This window comes from Gastrolobium bilobum, unplaced genomic scaffold, assembly GCF_033153095.1.
Source record: "Gastrolobium bilobum isolate Gb01-03AN ecotype WA unplaced genomic scaffold, APGP_CSIRO_Gbil_v1 utg3588, whole genome shotgun sequence".
In the NCBI taxonomy this organism is placed as follows: domain Eukaryota; kingdom Viridiplantae; phylum Streptophyta; class Magnoliopsida; order Fabales; family Fabaceae; genus Gastrolobium; species Gastrolobium bilobum.
The window spans coordinates 355,779-374,553 of record NW_026899729.1 but is presented as its reverse complement, the minus strand read 5'-3'; the positions used below and the strand labels follow the sequence as shown (position 1 = coordinate 374,553).

Here is an 18,775-nt window from a genome sequence, read left to right as displayed (position 1 = left end):
TTGCCACAGACACAATTTATTTTATAGCACGTTGGATCCTGATAATTTTTTAAAAAATAAAATAAAATTGATGGATCCTGTTTTTTTCTTTTTCTTTGAGGCAGACAAGGTTGGGAGAGTACACCCACCGATAAGCCTCCCAATACATGGAACAAAAGCTCTTGGCATTAGTGCTCTTTTGAAGATTGTCAACAATAGCCAACAATATATGATGCACACTAAGACAGTGTCAATGACATCAGATCACATAAAATACCCAACAATAAATGCAATTAAAACTCTGAAAATAAGTTGAATAATCTCTTCATGATTTGATATATTTTACTGATATTTGACAAAATAGAAAGGAATAAAGCAATAAGTAACAAAGAGGAGATGTATGAAATTATATATATTATCTGAAAGAACAAATTTTTGAATTTTGATGGCTTAACAGTTACCACTCTTATTTTTTTATATATTAAAAATAATATTAAACTCAGACTCTCTTAATGTAAAGGATCCAATGAGCCCACCCGAAAGAAGCTTTAGAATTGGGGGACATTTGTAGTTGTGTGATGCAGGAGGAGGAGGTATCTGGGTGCATTTCTTGGTGAGTGGGTCATAGACATAATAGTCAGTGCCATAAGTGTATCTATTGTTGCAGCATAAGAATAAGATATATTTATATCAAAATAAAAATAAATAAAAATAAGGTATTAAAACAACCACGTACATTTCTACTTACAAGTGTGTCCGGATAAAAAAGATTTTGGTTGTGGCCATTGAACCACGAACCCTGAGTGGGGAGAATCAAAGAGAAATTAGGAATAGAATCATGATATTATTGAAAAATCATGGGGTGTGAGAAATATGCATTCAAGAAAGATAGCTTGAAATCATCACTTGAAATCAATTTGGGTGGTGGCGCCCACTCTAACCCCCATTGGATCTGCCCAAGGATGTGCATGATGTGCAAAAATTTATTTTTCACATAATGAAAATGATAATTCATACAGTTTTTAATTAGTAGGTAGGTGATTTTCAAATGAATCACCAAGAGTATATTTTAAGTTTTCCTAATTTAAACTCTGGTCTCATGTTTTTTTTTTTTTTTTTTTTTGTACATTACCAGGAGTATCCCCATTCAACCTTCTTCGGGCACCATGCCCTCGGGGTACGGTCCGTTTGGGCTAGCCCCTCATTGTAACAGTGGGTGCACTAAGCTTCGCAACCGGAGAAAGGACAAGACTAATCCCCCAAAGATTTTCCAAGAAACTTGAGGCAGGGTTTGATCCCTGCACCAAGCAATCCCTTGGGACCTCAGCTGCCAACTGAGCTACCCTTGGAGTTAACTCTGGTCTCATGTTTTACGTGTGAATCAACATGAATATGTTGTTGCCACACAATTCTTGCGTGTTCATTCATAATTAATATAATTTTTTATAATTATTTTTTTTTAGAACATTTGATAATGATTTAAGAATTTAGTTGATTTCTTTTGTTTTTAAATAATATAATATGATTTGTTTACATAAATAAATGTACGGTTTTTTTTAACTAATGGAATGATAATGATGGATCTTGCAAGTTAAATAAATATGTCTCTTTCTATTCAAGCATATCATATCCCTATGTTCATTCTATTATTCAAAAGCATGAGGGGATCTATATTTTTTTAAAATTTATAGTTTTTCGAAGGGATATTGTGGCTCCAATGTCTATTGACAATCCTTACTTTTTAAATTTTTCGCTGTTTTACAAATTTATCCTTATTTAAAATTCAAAATTTGTATTAAATGTTTTACTATTTATTTTTACTCCTCATCATTTTTTTCCCTCATCAAGCATATCATATCCACCCCATTTTATTATTTAATAAGGGTTAGTTTGGTGGTAAGCACAAAGAATATATAAGATAAACTATCATATTATACTTTTCTTTGTTGTTTGATGAGTTAATATGATATGATAAATTTATTATATTCATTAATTTTATCCTACCTAGAGTATGCCAAACTATGCTAAGGGCTCGTTTGGTGGACAAGATAGGATAAAAACGGATATGATAAGAGAGTAGGATAAGGGTAGGATATGATATGGGCTGATAAGCCTGTATCATGTCTTGTGTTTGATGAGCACCTGATCAGCAATGTAATAAGATTATATTATCTTATCATGTGTTTGAGGGGAACCAGATATCATCAGGATATGATACAAATAGATTAAAATACCCTTTTTAACATAATGTCATATAATTTATCAAAAACTAATTTTTAAATTTTTTAAATTTATTTATACAATTCTAACAATGATAATTTTGAACAAAATATTTTTAATTAACTTTTTCACTCTCTTCAAGCGAGTATTTCCCTTTCTTCTTCCTTCAGCTCTGTTCCTTTCTTAAGTTTCTTTCTTTTGTTTCTTTTTTAAGTTCCATTGGCCAAATTTAATCACAAGAGGTTGTTGAGGATTCGGTCTCCACCGACCACCGCTTGAAGACTCTTCCTCTTCTGCGTTTTTTTTCTCCCAAATCTAAGCCGCCATAAATCTGGATTTTCCCCCCACTTGAATCGCTTCAATGGTGGAAACGTTTGTTTCCACTAATCTTATACGTTTACACGTCGATCCCAATCAGTTTGAGAGAAAAAACGATCTCAAGTACGATTCAGATCCTGTTGGGTAGCATGGAGATATATTGGGAAACCAATATTGGTCTCATGTCCTGTTGAATCTTTACCCAGCTCCCCCCATAGGATAAGAAATCATGTATTGGATAGGATAAAATGAGACAATAGGATAAGCGAATCATATTCTACTGACCCACCAAAAAAGAGATAAAAATAGGATATGATAAATTATCCTATCATATCTTCTTTATCAGGTGTTTCAAACAGGCCCTAAGGGTTTTAGGTTATAATTTGATTGAATATGATGTGATAGCAAATATATCATTTGTATTATTTTAAATATAGTCATTTACTCTTTTCCTCGAAAACTATCTTAGGAATATGAGAACCTCACATGCTTGTTGTCTGCAATCGATTACGACTATTAGGAATATGGCTTCCATACTCAAGAAAGAGTGAATTGAGTTTGACAAAAAGTTTACAATTGTCCCTTCTTGTTTCTAAATTATCTTCTTATTTAAATTTTGATATATGAAATATATTAAACCAACTCATAATACATACGCCCTCACAATAAAATAGAGTCATAGAAAGTTCAATAGTCTTTTGCTATACTATAGACTATCAATATATTCAACCAACTCATAATACATAGATAATCTATATTAGCACATACAAGATACCAAATAAGCATATAAAGTGCTATAAAATAAAGTTAAAGGTCTAAAAGATTGCAGGCATGATTTATCCTGGTTTACTCACCACCACTTGTAACTTATGTCCAAATTGCAAGCCGATTAAGTGTTTCTTCCACTATGGGTTAAGCTTCACGAGTGCTTGGAAACGTTACAATCCACTAAGTTTCATAAGTACTTAATAACCTTTCAACCACCAAGCTTCTTGAGTGCTTGACAATCTTTTTCAAATCCTCTAAGCAATAAACTACCTCTCGATCACTGAGGGTCTCATTACCCTTTAATTCAAGAATATAATGAGAAATTGATTTGGAATTGAATAAACTCTCCCAAAGTGTGGAGAATACAAATTGAAGCACTACGCATATATAATTTATGACAAGATGAGCTCAAATGATCAAATATGTGTTATGACTGTATGATCAATAGAATATTTCAAGAAAAATTGAAGGAATGATTGAATAGTGTTCAAGCTTGGTTGAATGAGTAATCAATGAGTATATATAAGTTTCTTATAAAAAATAATCATAGCTAGGTGTTACAACACTTATTACCTAGTTAGGATTCAAATCTTTTTCATGAGGGAGTTGACTCTGGCCTCAGTTTGTAGAAGAAAGAATTTGAATCCTTTGGTTCCAGAAGAAGAGATTTGAATCTTCATGGAATATTCAAATGTTTCTTTGACTGTAAGTGAAAATTGTAAAAAATACATTATTTTTTCACTCCATTTAACTTTTGAATTGGTCCCTAATATTATAAGAACATATAATTATCTATTGGAAATATATTCATAAGGTTAAACATGTTAAAATCATGTTCCATCTATCTTTGTAATATTTATCCAAAAATCTCATACACTTTCAAATATACAAATTGAAAATCACTTTGAACTCTTGCAATACAATATCGTGTATACCCTTAAATGTTAATCTAAATCCTAAAGGCATATTTCTCTAATGGTCTTGGATTTAGCTTCTTACATTGATTCTTGGATCTTGATATTCACTAGAGCTTGATATTGATTTGTTGGATTTGACGATATTTGTCACTTTGTTGGTCTTCATTCTTTTCATCATGACTTGTGATATTAAACTTATCTTGGAGATTGTTCATAACTTGTTGTCTTCAATCATTTTTTTGCTCTTCATCTTCTTTTTTCTTACTCTTGATCCATTGCTAACTTTCTTCAAAATGCATCCATGTTTTTGTCATTTTACTATGTCATTACTCTTTTTTGGAGTTGTATCATGTATTTTTATTTTTCATACATAGTTTTTCAAAACTTATAGTCGTGTATCTTTCGTGTGGAGTTGAGTTCTAATCTGGAATAAGAGTTCAGTTTAATAATTGTCTAAAAGGCTCAAATATAAAGGCGTAGTCAATAAGTGAACATATATATCATGCGTATATGCAATTCTGAAATACGCAGCTAGACTAACATCAACAAAGTACTCATAAGTCTCCTTAATAGCTAATGGCTAAAGGATAAATACAAGATTTCAATTAAGCCTATGCATTGTAGCCCACCAACAGGCATCCTGCAGACGAGATAGACTGACAAATCAACCTTAATCCACTAATAAAAACACATTCGCCATACTAAGGCTAGCAAGGCAACAAACATGTCATACAACTATTGTAAAAGAGAAACTCAAAACCCATGTATGATCACATTATTCTAATTTATTTAAGCTCATCACTCAAATATTGACTTGAGTATTAAAGTACCCTATAAGTACTCAGCCCATTTAAACACACTTCTACAACATCAACACCACGTCGGAAAGGAATCATCCCGTGTAGCTAAATAGCGGATCCCGTTGCAACAATTCAACAACCACCTCCATTGAACTAGGCCTAATTGTGTGTGAGTAGACTCAATCTCTCACACTAATCAAGTTCAACACCTCTTGTATGCAGGACTAATTGCAATAAATAGAAAATTAATTTAAAACATATTGAATTTGTAATATTTTGGGAAAAACGCATTAGCATAGTCAAAATGGCATATAGCATGTCAAATATATAATTATTTTGTTAGGGTTCGAATTCACTCCTTTTAGTATCTAAACCTGACCAAAAAAGAATGCATTTAAGTTTTTTTTTACATAAAAATATATTTAACTATAGTGGTTGGCATAAATTTGTGAACTCATTATCATGTATTGTTTAATAATTTATCTTGTATGTAATTCTCCTTTTTAATATCTTCTATACACATGTTATTATTTTATAAAAGCTTTCGATAAGTTCGATACTTCATTGTTTTTTTAAATCTTGATCATATTATATTTCTTTGTCTGCAATTCCTCATTCTTATTTTGTATTGAAGGTGAAACATGTTAAAGAGTTATACGAGGAATGAGAATAAGTAATAAAAAATCGTTGATAATTTTTTTTTTGAAGTTTTTTTTTTTTTTTTTTTTGATAACATTTTTTTTTTTTTTTGAAGTTTTAAATAAAGATAAATGAGAAAAATATCATGAAAACTAAGAATAAAGAGTGTGAATAAACATGTTAAAGTGCTAATTGTCCCACCTTTTTAAAGCCCTGGAGAAAATTAAGTGCATACGAAACCACTAGATCTTTTTTTAAAAAAAATTTAAGAGTCTTTTAGAGATAAAGAAAATTATAAAAAAATGGGCAAGATTTTTTTTTTTATCTGCTACTAAATTTTATGTTAGAAACTACATATCTTGACCGTGCATGGGTTATTTTATATTTTATATTTTTATTTTTAAGGAATTTTTTTAATATATTCTCACAACATTAGTTTTTTTTTTCTTATTAACAATTTCAACTTAATCTTGTTATACTCTTTAATTTCACTATTGTATTCAATGCTATACATATGAAAATATTACATTGAAGAAATTTTTTTGAGTGAACATTTTAAAGTAATCTAACTATATGATATCACAACTAATTGGTTAATTTTTTGTTGCTAATATCTAATTTATCTATGTTCTAATACCAATATCATTTTAATTTTACTTATTCATTTTTTTTTATTTCTCATTCCACAAATAATTAACATGCATTTATTTAATTGCAAAAAAGTACATTTTTAAAATTTTTATAATAATTAAATTAATTTAAAAAATGTAATTTTGAAAATTTTTATTTTAACATTTTTTAAGAGTAAAAAAATCGGGTTTGATGTTTGTCATTTTAAATGACACAAGTTATGTCAATTTAAGAGAGAGATAGACACAAGGAATAAAAATCATGAGAGAGAAAGTTATTGATTTTTTTTTAATTTAAATTTTAAATAAAAAATTTATTATGTGTCTATCTCTCTCTTAAAATAACATAATTTTATGTAATTTAAAATGACAAATACTTTTCCAAAAAAATCTTACTAAAATAGTTTTGAAAAAAATTATCATACGTAGCACTGATTAGATGTGGACCAAGATGATATTTAATATTTATTATCTATTTTATCTTACAACCTTTTAAGATGACCTGTTGAATTAAAATCAAATCAAAGATTCTAAAAAAATATTAAACAAAAATTATTAATTTGATTTTGATAAAAAATTAAAAAGATAATGGTAAAGAGGCAGTAAATATAGCTACTTAAAAAAAAAAAAAAAGAGGCAGTAAATATTATTTCACGCGTATATGTAAACGACAAAATATATTCATAATAAATATTTTTATTAAAAATTTAATTTGTTTTTATGACTCTGTACAAGAGATAACAAAATTGTATTTCCAAAAAAAAGATATAACAAAATTGAGATTGGGGACTAGCGCATGAGGGTGTAGTTTGGATTTGAAAAGCAGAAGAAGCACCGGTGACGGGTGAGAGTGAGAGAGATGGAAGGGGTAGATCTGAAGCGAGAGGGTATGGAGGATCTTAGTGGGCGCGTGCATCAACTTCCATGTTGCGTAAAATACGATGGTCCTGCTGCCTCTGTTTCCCACTATTTCAAACCCAAGCCCGCTGGTAAATTAATAATTCCCAACCTCATTCTCACTCTCACTCTCACTCTATGTCACCGAATATCACTTGCTAAGAGTTAGGGTTCTTTTTCCATAACTTTCTGCAGGCGTTGGGGACGACGGTTTACCATTACAACATGCGCATTTTAGGGGCAGGTTGCTACAAGGAACTACTCTCCAACTTCCTCATGGCTACTGTGGTATGTGATTCGGTGCAATTTTGAAATGTTTTGTTTATTCTTATGTTTTTAGTTTTGGTTTGAAACTAGAAACATGACCCAAATGCCACTTTTCATGGAATTATTTACCGAACTGCGATGCAAACATTAAATTTTCCCAAACTGTCATGTGTACAAGTATGCTGTAGTGGATAGCGAATCTGGTTGGCTGATGTGGGAGCTTTCTGGTGGCCACTTAGTTTGCTACTGATAATAATGAACTACGTGGTCAAAAAGTCAAAAAGTAACTCTGCTCTGCGTAGTGGTGGGACACATGGCAGCCCCACCGAAGTTCGGCTCAGCGAATTATGTGTAACCGTGAGGTGATGGTGATGGGGTGACACATACCTATCTTCTGAATCGACCAGCGACTCCCTCTTAATGTTGATGGAGTGAATGGAAGGGAGGGAATGTCGACTGCTTAACTGTCCACCACAGTTTACTTCCGCATACAGTTCGATAAAACTGGAGTTGTCTTGCTTTCGAAATGCATCTACTATTAATGTTACATCTTCGTCCTCTGCAATTTCCTCAACAACCCACTCCACTGGGTTACCCGAGGCGTATCTTGCAAACAATCGAGAGATAGATTGACTCCATTGTAATTTCAACTTCTTGTATATTATTTTCTTTAGGCTATTATAATTACACCGGGGGCTCATGTGAAACATCTTCGTATCTCCTTAAAAAACTTGACCATTCGGTCCAAAATATCTCCTCTCAAATATACAATAGCGGTTACAGCATTGCTACTATAGCTCATTATGTCAATTTGAAAATAAAACAAGTGGAAGGAAGAAGTAACTGAGGCTTCTTGAAAAAAAAAGCACAACTTCGATAAGATTTAAAGAAATGGAACATACAAAATGATGGGGGAGGGGGTTTAAATAACACTAAGTTCGCTGAATGTGATAGCTAACTTGCCACTATAGTTTGATGTACCCAGCGAATTTGTAGGTTGTTGCCATATGTCACTAAGTTCGCTGTACCATCAAGCGAACTTGTGAATGGTAGGTCACGTGGCATGAATGGCAGGTCACGTAGTTCGCTGTGCCAGTAGCGAACTTCTGTAAGGCTGCCAGATGTCCCACCACTGCAAGAGCAGAGTTACTTTTTGACCACGTAGTTCGTTACTGCCAGTAGCAAACTAGGTGGCCACCAGAAAGCTGGCACATCAGTCAACCAAGTTTGCTATCCACTGCAATGAACTTGTACGTGTGGCAGTTTGGAAAAATTTACTGTTTGCGTGGCAATTTTGTAAATAATTTCATCAACAGTAGCATTTGGGTCACTGTTTCTTGAAACGAAGGGTGTGACTTGTGATGCTGAACTTTGACTTTGAGACAAAGAAGTCTTCATCAATTGTTGCATTTTGAATGTTTACATGCTCAGATTAAATGGAGTGTGTTTGAAAATTTTCCTGACTCTGCAGGTTTTGTCTTAGGAAAGAAAAGTTTGCCTCACGCCTCTGAAGAAAACTCTCACTCTTGGGAGATGAATGCAACCTTTCATGACATAACGTATTGGAACCATGACTGCGTTCCTTGCCAGAATGATGACTTCTTGCGTGCTTTTCATTGGCTTACTGTTGCAAAAGCTGTAAGTTATCTGTGTTATATGTGATTTGGGAATAGAATTTTTGAGGCCCAGAAAAGAACTCTATTTCTTGTGCATTTTTGGTTCGTTGTGTTTAAAGGAATAAATTGCATACTTGATTACCGAGTAGAAATATGGAAGTTGACATTTATTAGAGGTGATTATGTGGATAATTTTTTAGACGTGCTGATTAAAATGATGTTTAATTGTTTCACAAAGATGAATTTTTTCGGGGTTGTCTTTCTTCATTATACAATCAGTGTGGATATAAATCATTTCAATGCTGTAAGGCGTACTGCAAAAAGTTGAGTTATTATTCAAAGTTTGTACCAATCACGTATTGTCAATGTAGAAATTATTTTTTAGTGTTAGCCTGAATCTTTTTAGGGGTTAATGTTTCTTATATTGTAGGAGATAATTTTATCTCCTACACATACACTTTTATGTGTATGTAGGAGATAAAATTATTTCCTACAATATGAGAAATATTAATCCTTTCTTTTTATGTTGTAACTTGTACTTTATGTAAATGTTGATGGGAGTGTGCATCTTGGATGTTCTTGTGGAGACAAAACTGTGACAAATAGGTTGGAGTGTGCTCAGCTGATTACCTCGAGGCAGTGTCTAGAAACATATCTTGGCCTCTTCATTTACGATTGTAAAACTTTATCCAATCTGTTTAGACATTTCGATTGGATGCATGTTAGGAAGATGAGAAAGGGGTAGCCCATGTACTATTGCATGCTTGGTCTCTTAGGCATGTCAGTTCTTGTTGGGTATTGGCTTCTGATTTCAGTTAATCCATCCAAGTGGGTGTACACCACGTCTCAACCCAAAACTTTAAAGTATTGGATTCATGAGTTCTTCCATTTATATGGACTTCACTTAGTCCATTATCAACAAAAAGACTTGTATTTAAATTATTCTGATTGCTGGCATCATTGATTGTGTTTATGACCCGAATATTGCAATTGCATCTACTAGTTGTAGCATATGACAGTTAACTTAATGATCCAAAAAGATGTTAAAATATGGAAATTAATGGTTTACTGCTAAATTATTTAAGGTTTCCTTACTAGATATTTGCTTGTGACTGCAGCTGCATAATCCTGTCACACCTGAGGAATTAGCTTCATCATCTATTGAACTCTAGAGGCGGTAGTACTCTGCGGTTGAAATGCTGTAGCTGTCATATTTTTTCAGCTAATTTATTGCTGCAGTATTTATGCTTTTGTTCTACGTTGTCTTCAATAGCCCCCATGTACTTCCCTCTTTGCAGTAATCTATTTGTTTTTCTCTATGTGAAATTGTGAACACAATTTGTCAATATATATATGGGTTTTGTTTTTTTACTGTAGCAGAAGATAACCAAATTTTCCTGCACATAGAAGCAAGTTGGGTCCTACTAATTTTTGTAAAAAAAAAAATTAAAAAACATTAAGCACGTTTTACGAGCTGAGAGTGACATGATATAAACAATTTACTGCAACAGAAGAATACATTTGTAAACATGCTATCTCGAACAACTCATCATGTTTAGTCTCTCTCTACTCTCTAGTACGTACACCCATCAGAATCGCATTTGTAGAGACAGAAAAGCAAAGATGAGCTCGAATACCTGAAAGACAGAAAAGCAAAGATCAGTTCCTTGAAAAATATTTATCTATCAGGAGCCAGCTCCATTATTTTTATTTTCTTCCTTTCATTATTAACGACTCGTGTTAACTTCCTTTACCTCGTTTTAGCAGGAAAGGAATATGCTAACTATGTTATACTACCACCAGTGTCTCATCGTAGCTTTTTCAGAACAATGGCTTACGCATATATAGACGGTTCTGTCATTTGGAACTAATAAGGGGACGTGCCGATAGGAATTAGGACTTATTAAATATACTTTTTATTCTCCCATCAACAACTAAGTGGCGTGTTGCAATTACAAAAAGCCTTGATAAAATAAAACAATTAATTACTCCAGTACTTTAAAAAAATGGCGCATGAGGGATACTGCCAATTTGGAAAAAATTTACGTGATGGCTTTTTGGGCAAATTGGAAAATGGTGAGCTAAGAAGGATAATCCTCTTTATAAACAATTATAATCTAGTAAAATATTTCAATTCCCAAAGTTAAAAATATCAAGTGTCATTAAGCACTGTTTGATTTTGTTTAATTTTTAAATAAGCCGGATTAACATTCGTGCAAAGTACGGAATTATACAAAAAAAACTAAAAGATTTTAAATAAATGTTCCGGGTAAAAGTTTTATTTGTTTAAGGCGAAGGCTAAATAATTAGCACGAGAAGCACAAAAATTCTAAGGCCCACAGTGAAAACAGAACAAAATTGTGAAAGCCCAAAACGAAAATAAAAGAAATTGTCACGATATATGAAATGTAAAGTGTCCCTAATGATGTGAATAACGAGAAGATTGTAAAGCTATACCATCTCTGCCTTTATCCACAGCCACAAGGTGTGCTTCAACATCTTTGCCTGAACCTCTGAAAGATGGCGTGTTTGACAGTTACGGTGTCGTTTGGCTTCAGACCTATACCATGCTCTTCTTCTTCTTCTTATCGTACCCGTGTTTCTTACGGCTCGGTTCGATTCCCTCTACTGAACAAGACCAACTCAGTGGAGCTCAGTTCGTCAGCTAGCATTTCTGCTCCAATTCTTCAACAAAAGCTCTGCACCGTTACTCCTCCTCACCTTCTAAGGCTTCACACTCTCACCATTGTATCTCATAAAGGCTACAAAATGAAAACTCACAAGGTCCCTTGCTTTTTGTGAATTCGGGTTAATGCTTTTTATTTGAACTGTGAATTTGAATTGGCTTTCGTTAATAGGCATCGGCAAAGCGATTTAGGGTGACGGGTCGAGGGAAAATAGTGCGTAGGAGAGCTGGAAAGCAGCATTTGCTCTACAAGAAGAATACCAAGAGGAAATTGCGACTCTCCAAAATGGTAGGATCACTTTTTAACTTGATTAATACTGAAAATTATATTTTGTTTATTTTTATCATCCTCAGAGGCTTCTCCTTATTAAACTAAATTCTTTGGTTTATTTGAATGATCTTGTGGGATTACTTTTTTTTTTTTTTTTTTTTCTTAACATAATTTGATCTGTCAATTGTTGATCATATTTAATTAATTATTAAACATTTATGGTAAAATCATGTAGGGGAACATTGGCACAACTGGGTTGTATACTTGTGTTGTTGCCATGTAACTCTGCGCTTAGCGGGAGTTTTGTAGCACCAGATTGCTTTTTATTTTTTATTTTTTTTAATGGTAAAACCAGCAACCAACAAATGTTGACAACTCACAACTTTCTTTGCTTGTGTGGACAAATATGTGACTTTCATTCAAGTCTAATTTCACCGGCAACAATTGCTGGATTGGGATGCTTTTTTTACTGATCATAATAAATTACTGATAGCCATAATTATGGATTTGTTTTCTTTGACTATAAGCATACTGCTTTGGCTACCAAATAGCTTTAAAGATGTGAAGTTCAGTTTAGAATTTATAGCTTGTTTTGTATAGTATGTGTTTGCTTTTTCCTCTAGCTTTATATCCTTGGGAGAAGATTCTTTCTGACTTATTGCTTGCTATGCTTTCAATCCGTTCTTTGTTTGCTGGATTTCTTTTGGTGTTGTTGACTCTGTTAGTTGGCATGTGAAGTCCGTTTATCCTAATGGTATGTTAGTCCTATACCCTTTCTTATGCAAGAGTATGTTAAGACTGTTTTACAAGCAGTTGGGTAGGATTTTGCTGTATAATTGGTTGTGCAGAGGGTTCATTTTACTTGTTTAAGCAGGGTTCCATTCTGTTAAAAAGGTTCTTCTGTTACTTTTGATCTCAGTAATTTGATAACCTTTGACTTCATTACTAGATGTCTTAGTAAACTTCTTTTCTTTGGGTTGGGGTTGTGAGAATAGAGGAATGGGGGGTGATTTTTGGGCATAGTATCAAAAGTTAGGATAAATTCCGTCTCCCAGCCTCCACTCTTTCTTTTTGTTATATGACATGAGGATGAAGAGGTGATTATGATATCAAAACATCTGCATTTACGTAACCCCAACAATGTTTATATGTTAATACCTGAAAGCAATGTTGATCTTATGCATTAATATTAAGGATAAAGGAAGTATAACAAGTTCAAAAGTACTAAGTTTAACTTCCCCCTCCATTTCCTATGGAACATCAATTATCTTATAATTGAGTTTGGTCCTTAATCTTTTTTATACCTCTCTCAACGATTTCTAATTTTGTGTAATACTACTGTTAATATTTCACCACATACCAAGATCATATCAAGAATTCACATTTCTTGTTTCTTATAAAGAGACTTTGTTATGGGTTTTTGGTCAGGTAATTATTGTTTAGAATCTGGAATTTACTTATTTTTGCACTCAGCAGGGGTTGTTGTTAAAAACTCTGTGTAACGGGCCATTCTGTTCAGAAGTAGCTATTTGACTTCGAGTGATCTAAATACTGTGTAATTTAAACATAGAGTAAACCATCAATTCGGTCCTTTAAATTACATTAGCCTTCCAAATATTTTTGTCTCCAAATTAGTCATTTTTAGATGAGCATGTCACCACATTAGTTTTCAAAAGATTTTTGTCCCCAAATTAATTAATCAAAGATACAAATAGTTACTAAATTTGTCTCTGTGTGTCACCAATTTAGTCTTCCACAAGGAAGAAAATCTTTGGAGGACTAATGTGGTGACAAGCTAAATTTTAAATTACTGATGACAAAATTTTTTGTAGGACCTATGTGGTAACACACGAATCTTTGGAGGACTAAATTAAGAGTTTACTCTTAAATTTATCAATTTAAAGATTAAAGCATAGATTGAATTTGATATGTATGAAAGTCAGCCTTATGGGGCATCTGTATTTAAACCGTGTCATTCATTTTTTGATTCTCCACATCTGTGAATTATGACTTGCACAGGCAAAGTAACAGACTCATATATGTCACCCAAATGCCTTGAGTGTATTCCAAGTTGCACCTTTTCTATGGTCATTTCAAAACCTTTTCTATGGTCTTGAGTGTACTAAATTTTTTTCTTATTAATTAATATGAAGAGCTAAAATACAGCCAGCTATGAAATGCACGTATCAAAGTGAAGTCATATGGAACTTGGTAAACTGATTGAAATTATCAGTTGAAGTGATGAACTAATGTCACTGTTGTGGCATTCCAATTGATTGCTTTGTAAGGGATAAAATGAATATTACACTCATTAGAGAAATCCAGTAATTGGATTTCTTCTCGTGTTGAATTCGGGACTTCTACCAAACCCACATCCATCCCAAAGGTAATTGGATTTCTAGAATTATGCTAAATATCTGACTTGGATTCAATTGAAATGTTGCATTTGACTTGTCAGTTTTTTATACAGGAAATCCCGTCTCTGAAATTTTCTTACTCTGGTCTGAAACTGTTTGAATGAATAAAGTTTTGGCTGGGTTTAGATATATACCTCTGTGTGTGTAATTGAATTAGAATATGGGATTGGCTTTCTAACTCTTCTTCTTTTTTTGGGTGATGCACAGAGCCAAGTTGACAGGGGTGATTATGACAATGTTATTGGAGCCATGCCATACTTGAAAGTAAACAGACTAGCTCAATAGATTTCACGTTTGCAAATCTGAGTCTAAAGCCTAGCTCGTGACGTCTCCAATATGCTTTTACACCATCTGAAAATTGTTTTATTTTTCATATGAATTAAAGTAGTTTTTGCTGATTGAGATATAAGTACCTCATGAAAATGGTGGTACGCCTTCCTGTATCGTGTAACAATTGGTATTTATTGTCATCATTGTATTGTAACTTGTATTTACTTTTTACCATCTTCCAGTGTAGTTTGCAATTGTTTGCAAGCTATGGTGAATTATGTGATCATCATAATCTATTCCGTTAGCTAAGATTTAACACTATATAATGGATAATGTAAAACTTAGTTCATTAGTTAAGATTAACGTGACATGATGGATAATTTAAAAATTGGATCGATTAGTTAAGGTTTAGCATTATATAACGGAAATTTGAAATTTGGTGATCCAGTTAGTTTTGGTTTAACATTACATGATTAATAATCTGAAACCAGGTCAATTAGTTAAGATTTATTGATAATTTGAAACTAGGTCGATTTGTTAAGGTTTATTGTTATATGATTGATAATTTGAAACCGGTTTCATTAGTTAAGATTTAGTGTTGCATGATTGATATTTTGAAATCAGGTTATCTTTAAGTTTAAAATTATGCAAAAACAAATATACCTATTATTAATATTTTGCAACACTCTTATCTTTTGATTTTCTTTTAAATCATTTAACTAGTGAATTACCCGTGCGATGCCCGGGGGAAAAAGAACAAAATCGTTGTCGCCGTCGTTGGTGTGTCGTCTTACTGGTAAATCCACACGTTGATCTTGATATGAAACTCTTAATAATAATATCATAATAAAAAATAATTGTATTGTTATAATTTTTAACTTGAAAAGGCGGTAGCATTCAGAAAGATAAAAAAGTAAAATAAAATTTTGTAGGATGAAACGTTTAATTGTATCGAGTAACCTTCACGTCCAATTGCAAAAGTGATAAATAGAATAATGTCAATGTAAAAACAATTTAAATGTCATAATGTCAAAACTGCTCACAATTAATAATTCACAAATAACATGATACAATTCGGTGTTCTAGCAAAATATCTCTGACATCAGCCTGCTAACTATAAAAGAAATATTGTCAGAAGTATTATTCAATGTGGTTTTTTGCTTTTGAATTTCAGAATCATATTTCAAAAATACAGTATAAAAATAATCAAAATCCAACGCTAATCAACATTTGAAAAAAATATAACTTAAGGAATGCAGATTTTACCTGTACCAAAGAGCAACGTTATATCCAATCGATTGAAGCAATATAAATTACAGTAATCTCTAAAATACTTCTTTGTAGACTATGTTAAAGGTACTGTTTGTTACACAACCATCATCATCAACTATCAAAATCTTCAATCCCTTTTTGCTCTTTACTCGGGATAGTGCCACATATAATTGCCCATGACTAAAGACTGGCCTGGGTAGATAAATTCCAACATGAGAAAGCGATTGTCCTTGACTCTTATTGATTGTCATGGCAAATGAAACGACGAGGGGAAATTGTCTTCTTTGGAAATTTACAGGAAAAGAATGACTTGAGGAGCTCATTGTCATTCTAGGGATTAACACATTTTCTCCTATATTGCTTCCTGTAAGAACAGTTGCCTCAACCACATGATTGCCTAATCTTGTAATAAGCAATCTTGTTCCATTGCATAAACCTCTTGATTGGTCAATATTTCTTAATAGCATGACTGAAACTTTGACCTTCAAAATTAATTTATGATCCGGAAGCCCAGAACAGGAGAAGGTATTTAAGATCTCAGGTGAGAATTCATCATCCTCAAGGGAAGAATTACCGTCTTGCTTCAAAATATTATCTTAACTTAAATATATTCTTTCCTCACCTGGAATCAAAGACATTAAGTTCTCATTTAAAATAGAAACATCTGCCAATTTTGGAGTCAGAATGGCGCGTTCTTTAAAGAATGTGGGTTCTAAAATATGATCCAAGATATCAGGATACACAAAATCCATCAAATCTGAAAGTGGATTCAATGATTTTTTAATCAATAGTTCATCTGGAATTGTTATAATAGATTCTCCATCCACATCATCTCCAAGAACACCATCCCCGACTTTCAGAAGCCAATCAGAAAATTCCTTTATTTCCATTAAATTGTGAATGCCACTTCCAGAACTAAGCCGCATGTTCTCGGTCAAAGTTAATAAATGACAATGAGACCAAAGACAAGAAGAATTAATGGTTGCATGGACTATATCTTGTCTGCTTCCATGAGGAACAACAGGTAAGATTTGCCTGAAGTCACCCCCAAGAACAACAACTTTCCCACCAAATGGTTTATCAACACAACTTGAATCAGAAAATATAAGAACATCTCTAAGTGTTTTGTCTAGAGCCTCGAAGCAAAATCTGTGTACCATTGGAGCTTCATCCCAGATGATTAGCTTTGTTTTCGCCAGCAATTCGGCAATATTAGAATCCTGTAGTATATTACAGGTTGAATCCTCAGTGATCTGAATTGGAATACGAAATCTAGAGTGTGCTGTCCGGCCTCCAGGAAGAAAAAGTGATGCAATCCCGCTAGAAGCAACATTAAGTACAATTTCGCTTTTTGATCTAATGGATGCTGACAATGTATTCCAAATAAATGTTTTTCCTGTACCACCAAAGCCGTACAGAAAAAAGAATCCCCCTGTACCCACTGAAATTGCTGAAATTATCTTGTCATAGACAACTTTTTGCTCATCTGTAAGGGAACTCAGTAGTCTTTTATGTTCTTCAACCAAAAACAATCTGTCATACAGTAATTCATCAAGCACTAAGCGATTGTGCATGCATTGAAGGGTAATCAGAAAGGCATTTTCCATTACTCTGTAGCACTTTATCAATTCCAGCAAGTGTTGTGTTTTTTATTTGTTCTTCAGTAAGATTTGCATCTGTAGAAACGTGGAAAACAATGAAAAAATGACAATTGAAAGTATAATTCTAACAGGACTCATGGTACATTATTTTTACCACAAACAGCGGTATATTCAACAGAAAAAAATAATGATAAAAAAATTATAATGCATACGATATGTTCATAATGAATACCTGGATGTCCTACTGTTGTTCTATGTCGATAAAGAACATCGTCAGAATGCGCAATTTACCTTCACATTGGAATTGGACATCTCATCTAATGAGTCAGCTGATTTAAAATTTGGAATTTTGAAATGGAATCACTCACCTGTTTTAATGACTCAGCTGTTTTTACATTGGAATTATTAAATATTTTAAAATACAAAAAAGCGGACAATTAATTTTTATTCAATTAATTTTTTTGATTTTTCTTTAAAAATCAAAAATCAATTTTAATTTCTAATAATTTAAAACAAATATGGTGGCAGACAAAGCATTTAATGTGCCACTTACCTTCACATTGAAATTGGTCATCTCATTTAATGAGTCAGCTGATTTAAAATTTCTAATAATTTAAAACAAATGAGGTGGCAGACAAAACATTTAATGCGCCAGTTACCTTCACATTGGAATTGGTCATCTCATCTAATGAGTCAGCTGATTTAAAATTTTGAATTTTGAAATGGAATCACTCACCTGTTTTAATGACTCAGCTGTTTTTACATTGGAATTATTAAATATTTTAAAATACAAAAAAAACGGACAATTAATTTTTTATTCAATTAATTTTTTTGATTTTTCTTTTAAAAATCGAAAATCAATTTTAATTTCTAATAATTTAAAACAAATGTGGTGGCAGACAAAGTATTTAATGTGTCACTTACCTTCACATTGAAATTGGTAATCTTATTTAATGAGTCAGCTGATTTAAAATTTCTAATATTTAAAACAAATGAGGTGGCAGACAAAACATTTAATGCGCCACTTACCTTCACATTGGAATTGGTCATCTCATCTAATGAGTCAACTGATTTAAAATTTTGAATTTTGAAATAGAATCACTCACCTGTTTTAATGATTCAGCTGTTTTTACATTGGAATTATTAAATATTTTAAATATTTTAAAATACGAAAAAAACGGAAAATTAATTTTTTATTCAATTAAGTT

The 18,775-nt window shown here is 32.5% G+C and overlaps 3 protein-coding genes across 3 annotated transcripts; 2 read left to right on the top strand and 1 right to left on the bottom strand.

The window, feature by feature from the left end:
* The first annotated feature begins 7,014 nt into the window (after nucleotides 1-7,014).
* LOC133293027 (uncharacterized) lies at nucleotides 7,015-10,421 on the top strand. The gene is made up of 4 exons (XM_061491543.1): nucleotides 7,015-7,259; nucleotides 7,363-7,455; nucleotides 8,906-9,072; nucleotides 10,169-10,421. The coding sequence occupies exons 1-4, from the start codon at nucleotides 7,130-7,132 to the stop codon at nucleotides 10,220-10,222; spliced, it is 444 nt and encodes a 147-aa protein (XP_061347527.1). The 5' UTR covers nucleotides 7,015-7,129; the 3' UTR covers nucleotides 10,223-10,421.
* A 1,052-nt stretch (nucleotides 10,422-11,473) lies between these two features.
* Nucleotides 11,474-14,994, top strand: LOC133293019 (large ribosomal subunit protein bL35c). Its single transcript, XM_061491533.1, has 3 exons — nucleotides 11,474-11,834; nucleotides 11,909-12,025; nucleotides 14,632-14,994. The coding sequence occupies exons 1-3, from the start codon at nucleotides 11,571-11,573 to the stop codon at nucleotides 14,707-14,709; spliced, it is 459 nt and encodes a 152-aa protein (XP_061347517.1). The 5' UTR covers nucleotides 11,474-11,570; the 3' UTR covers nucleotides 14,710-14,994.
* A 1,025-nt stretch (nucleotides 14,995-16,019) lies between these two features.
* Nucleotides 16,020-17,573, bottom strand: LOC133293039 (uncharacterized). Its single transcript, XM_061491554.1, has 2 exons — nucleotides 17,112-17,573; nucleotides 16,020-16,163 (listed from the first exon to the last, which is right to left on the bottom strand). Exons 1-2 carry the CDS (start codon nucleotides 17,571-17,573, stop codon nucleotides 16,020-16,022), a joined length of 606 nt encoding a protein of 201 aa, XP_061347538.1.
* Nucleotides 17,574-18,775: the final 1,202 nt, after the last annotated feature.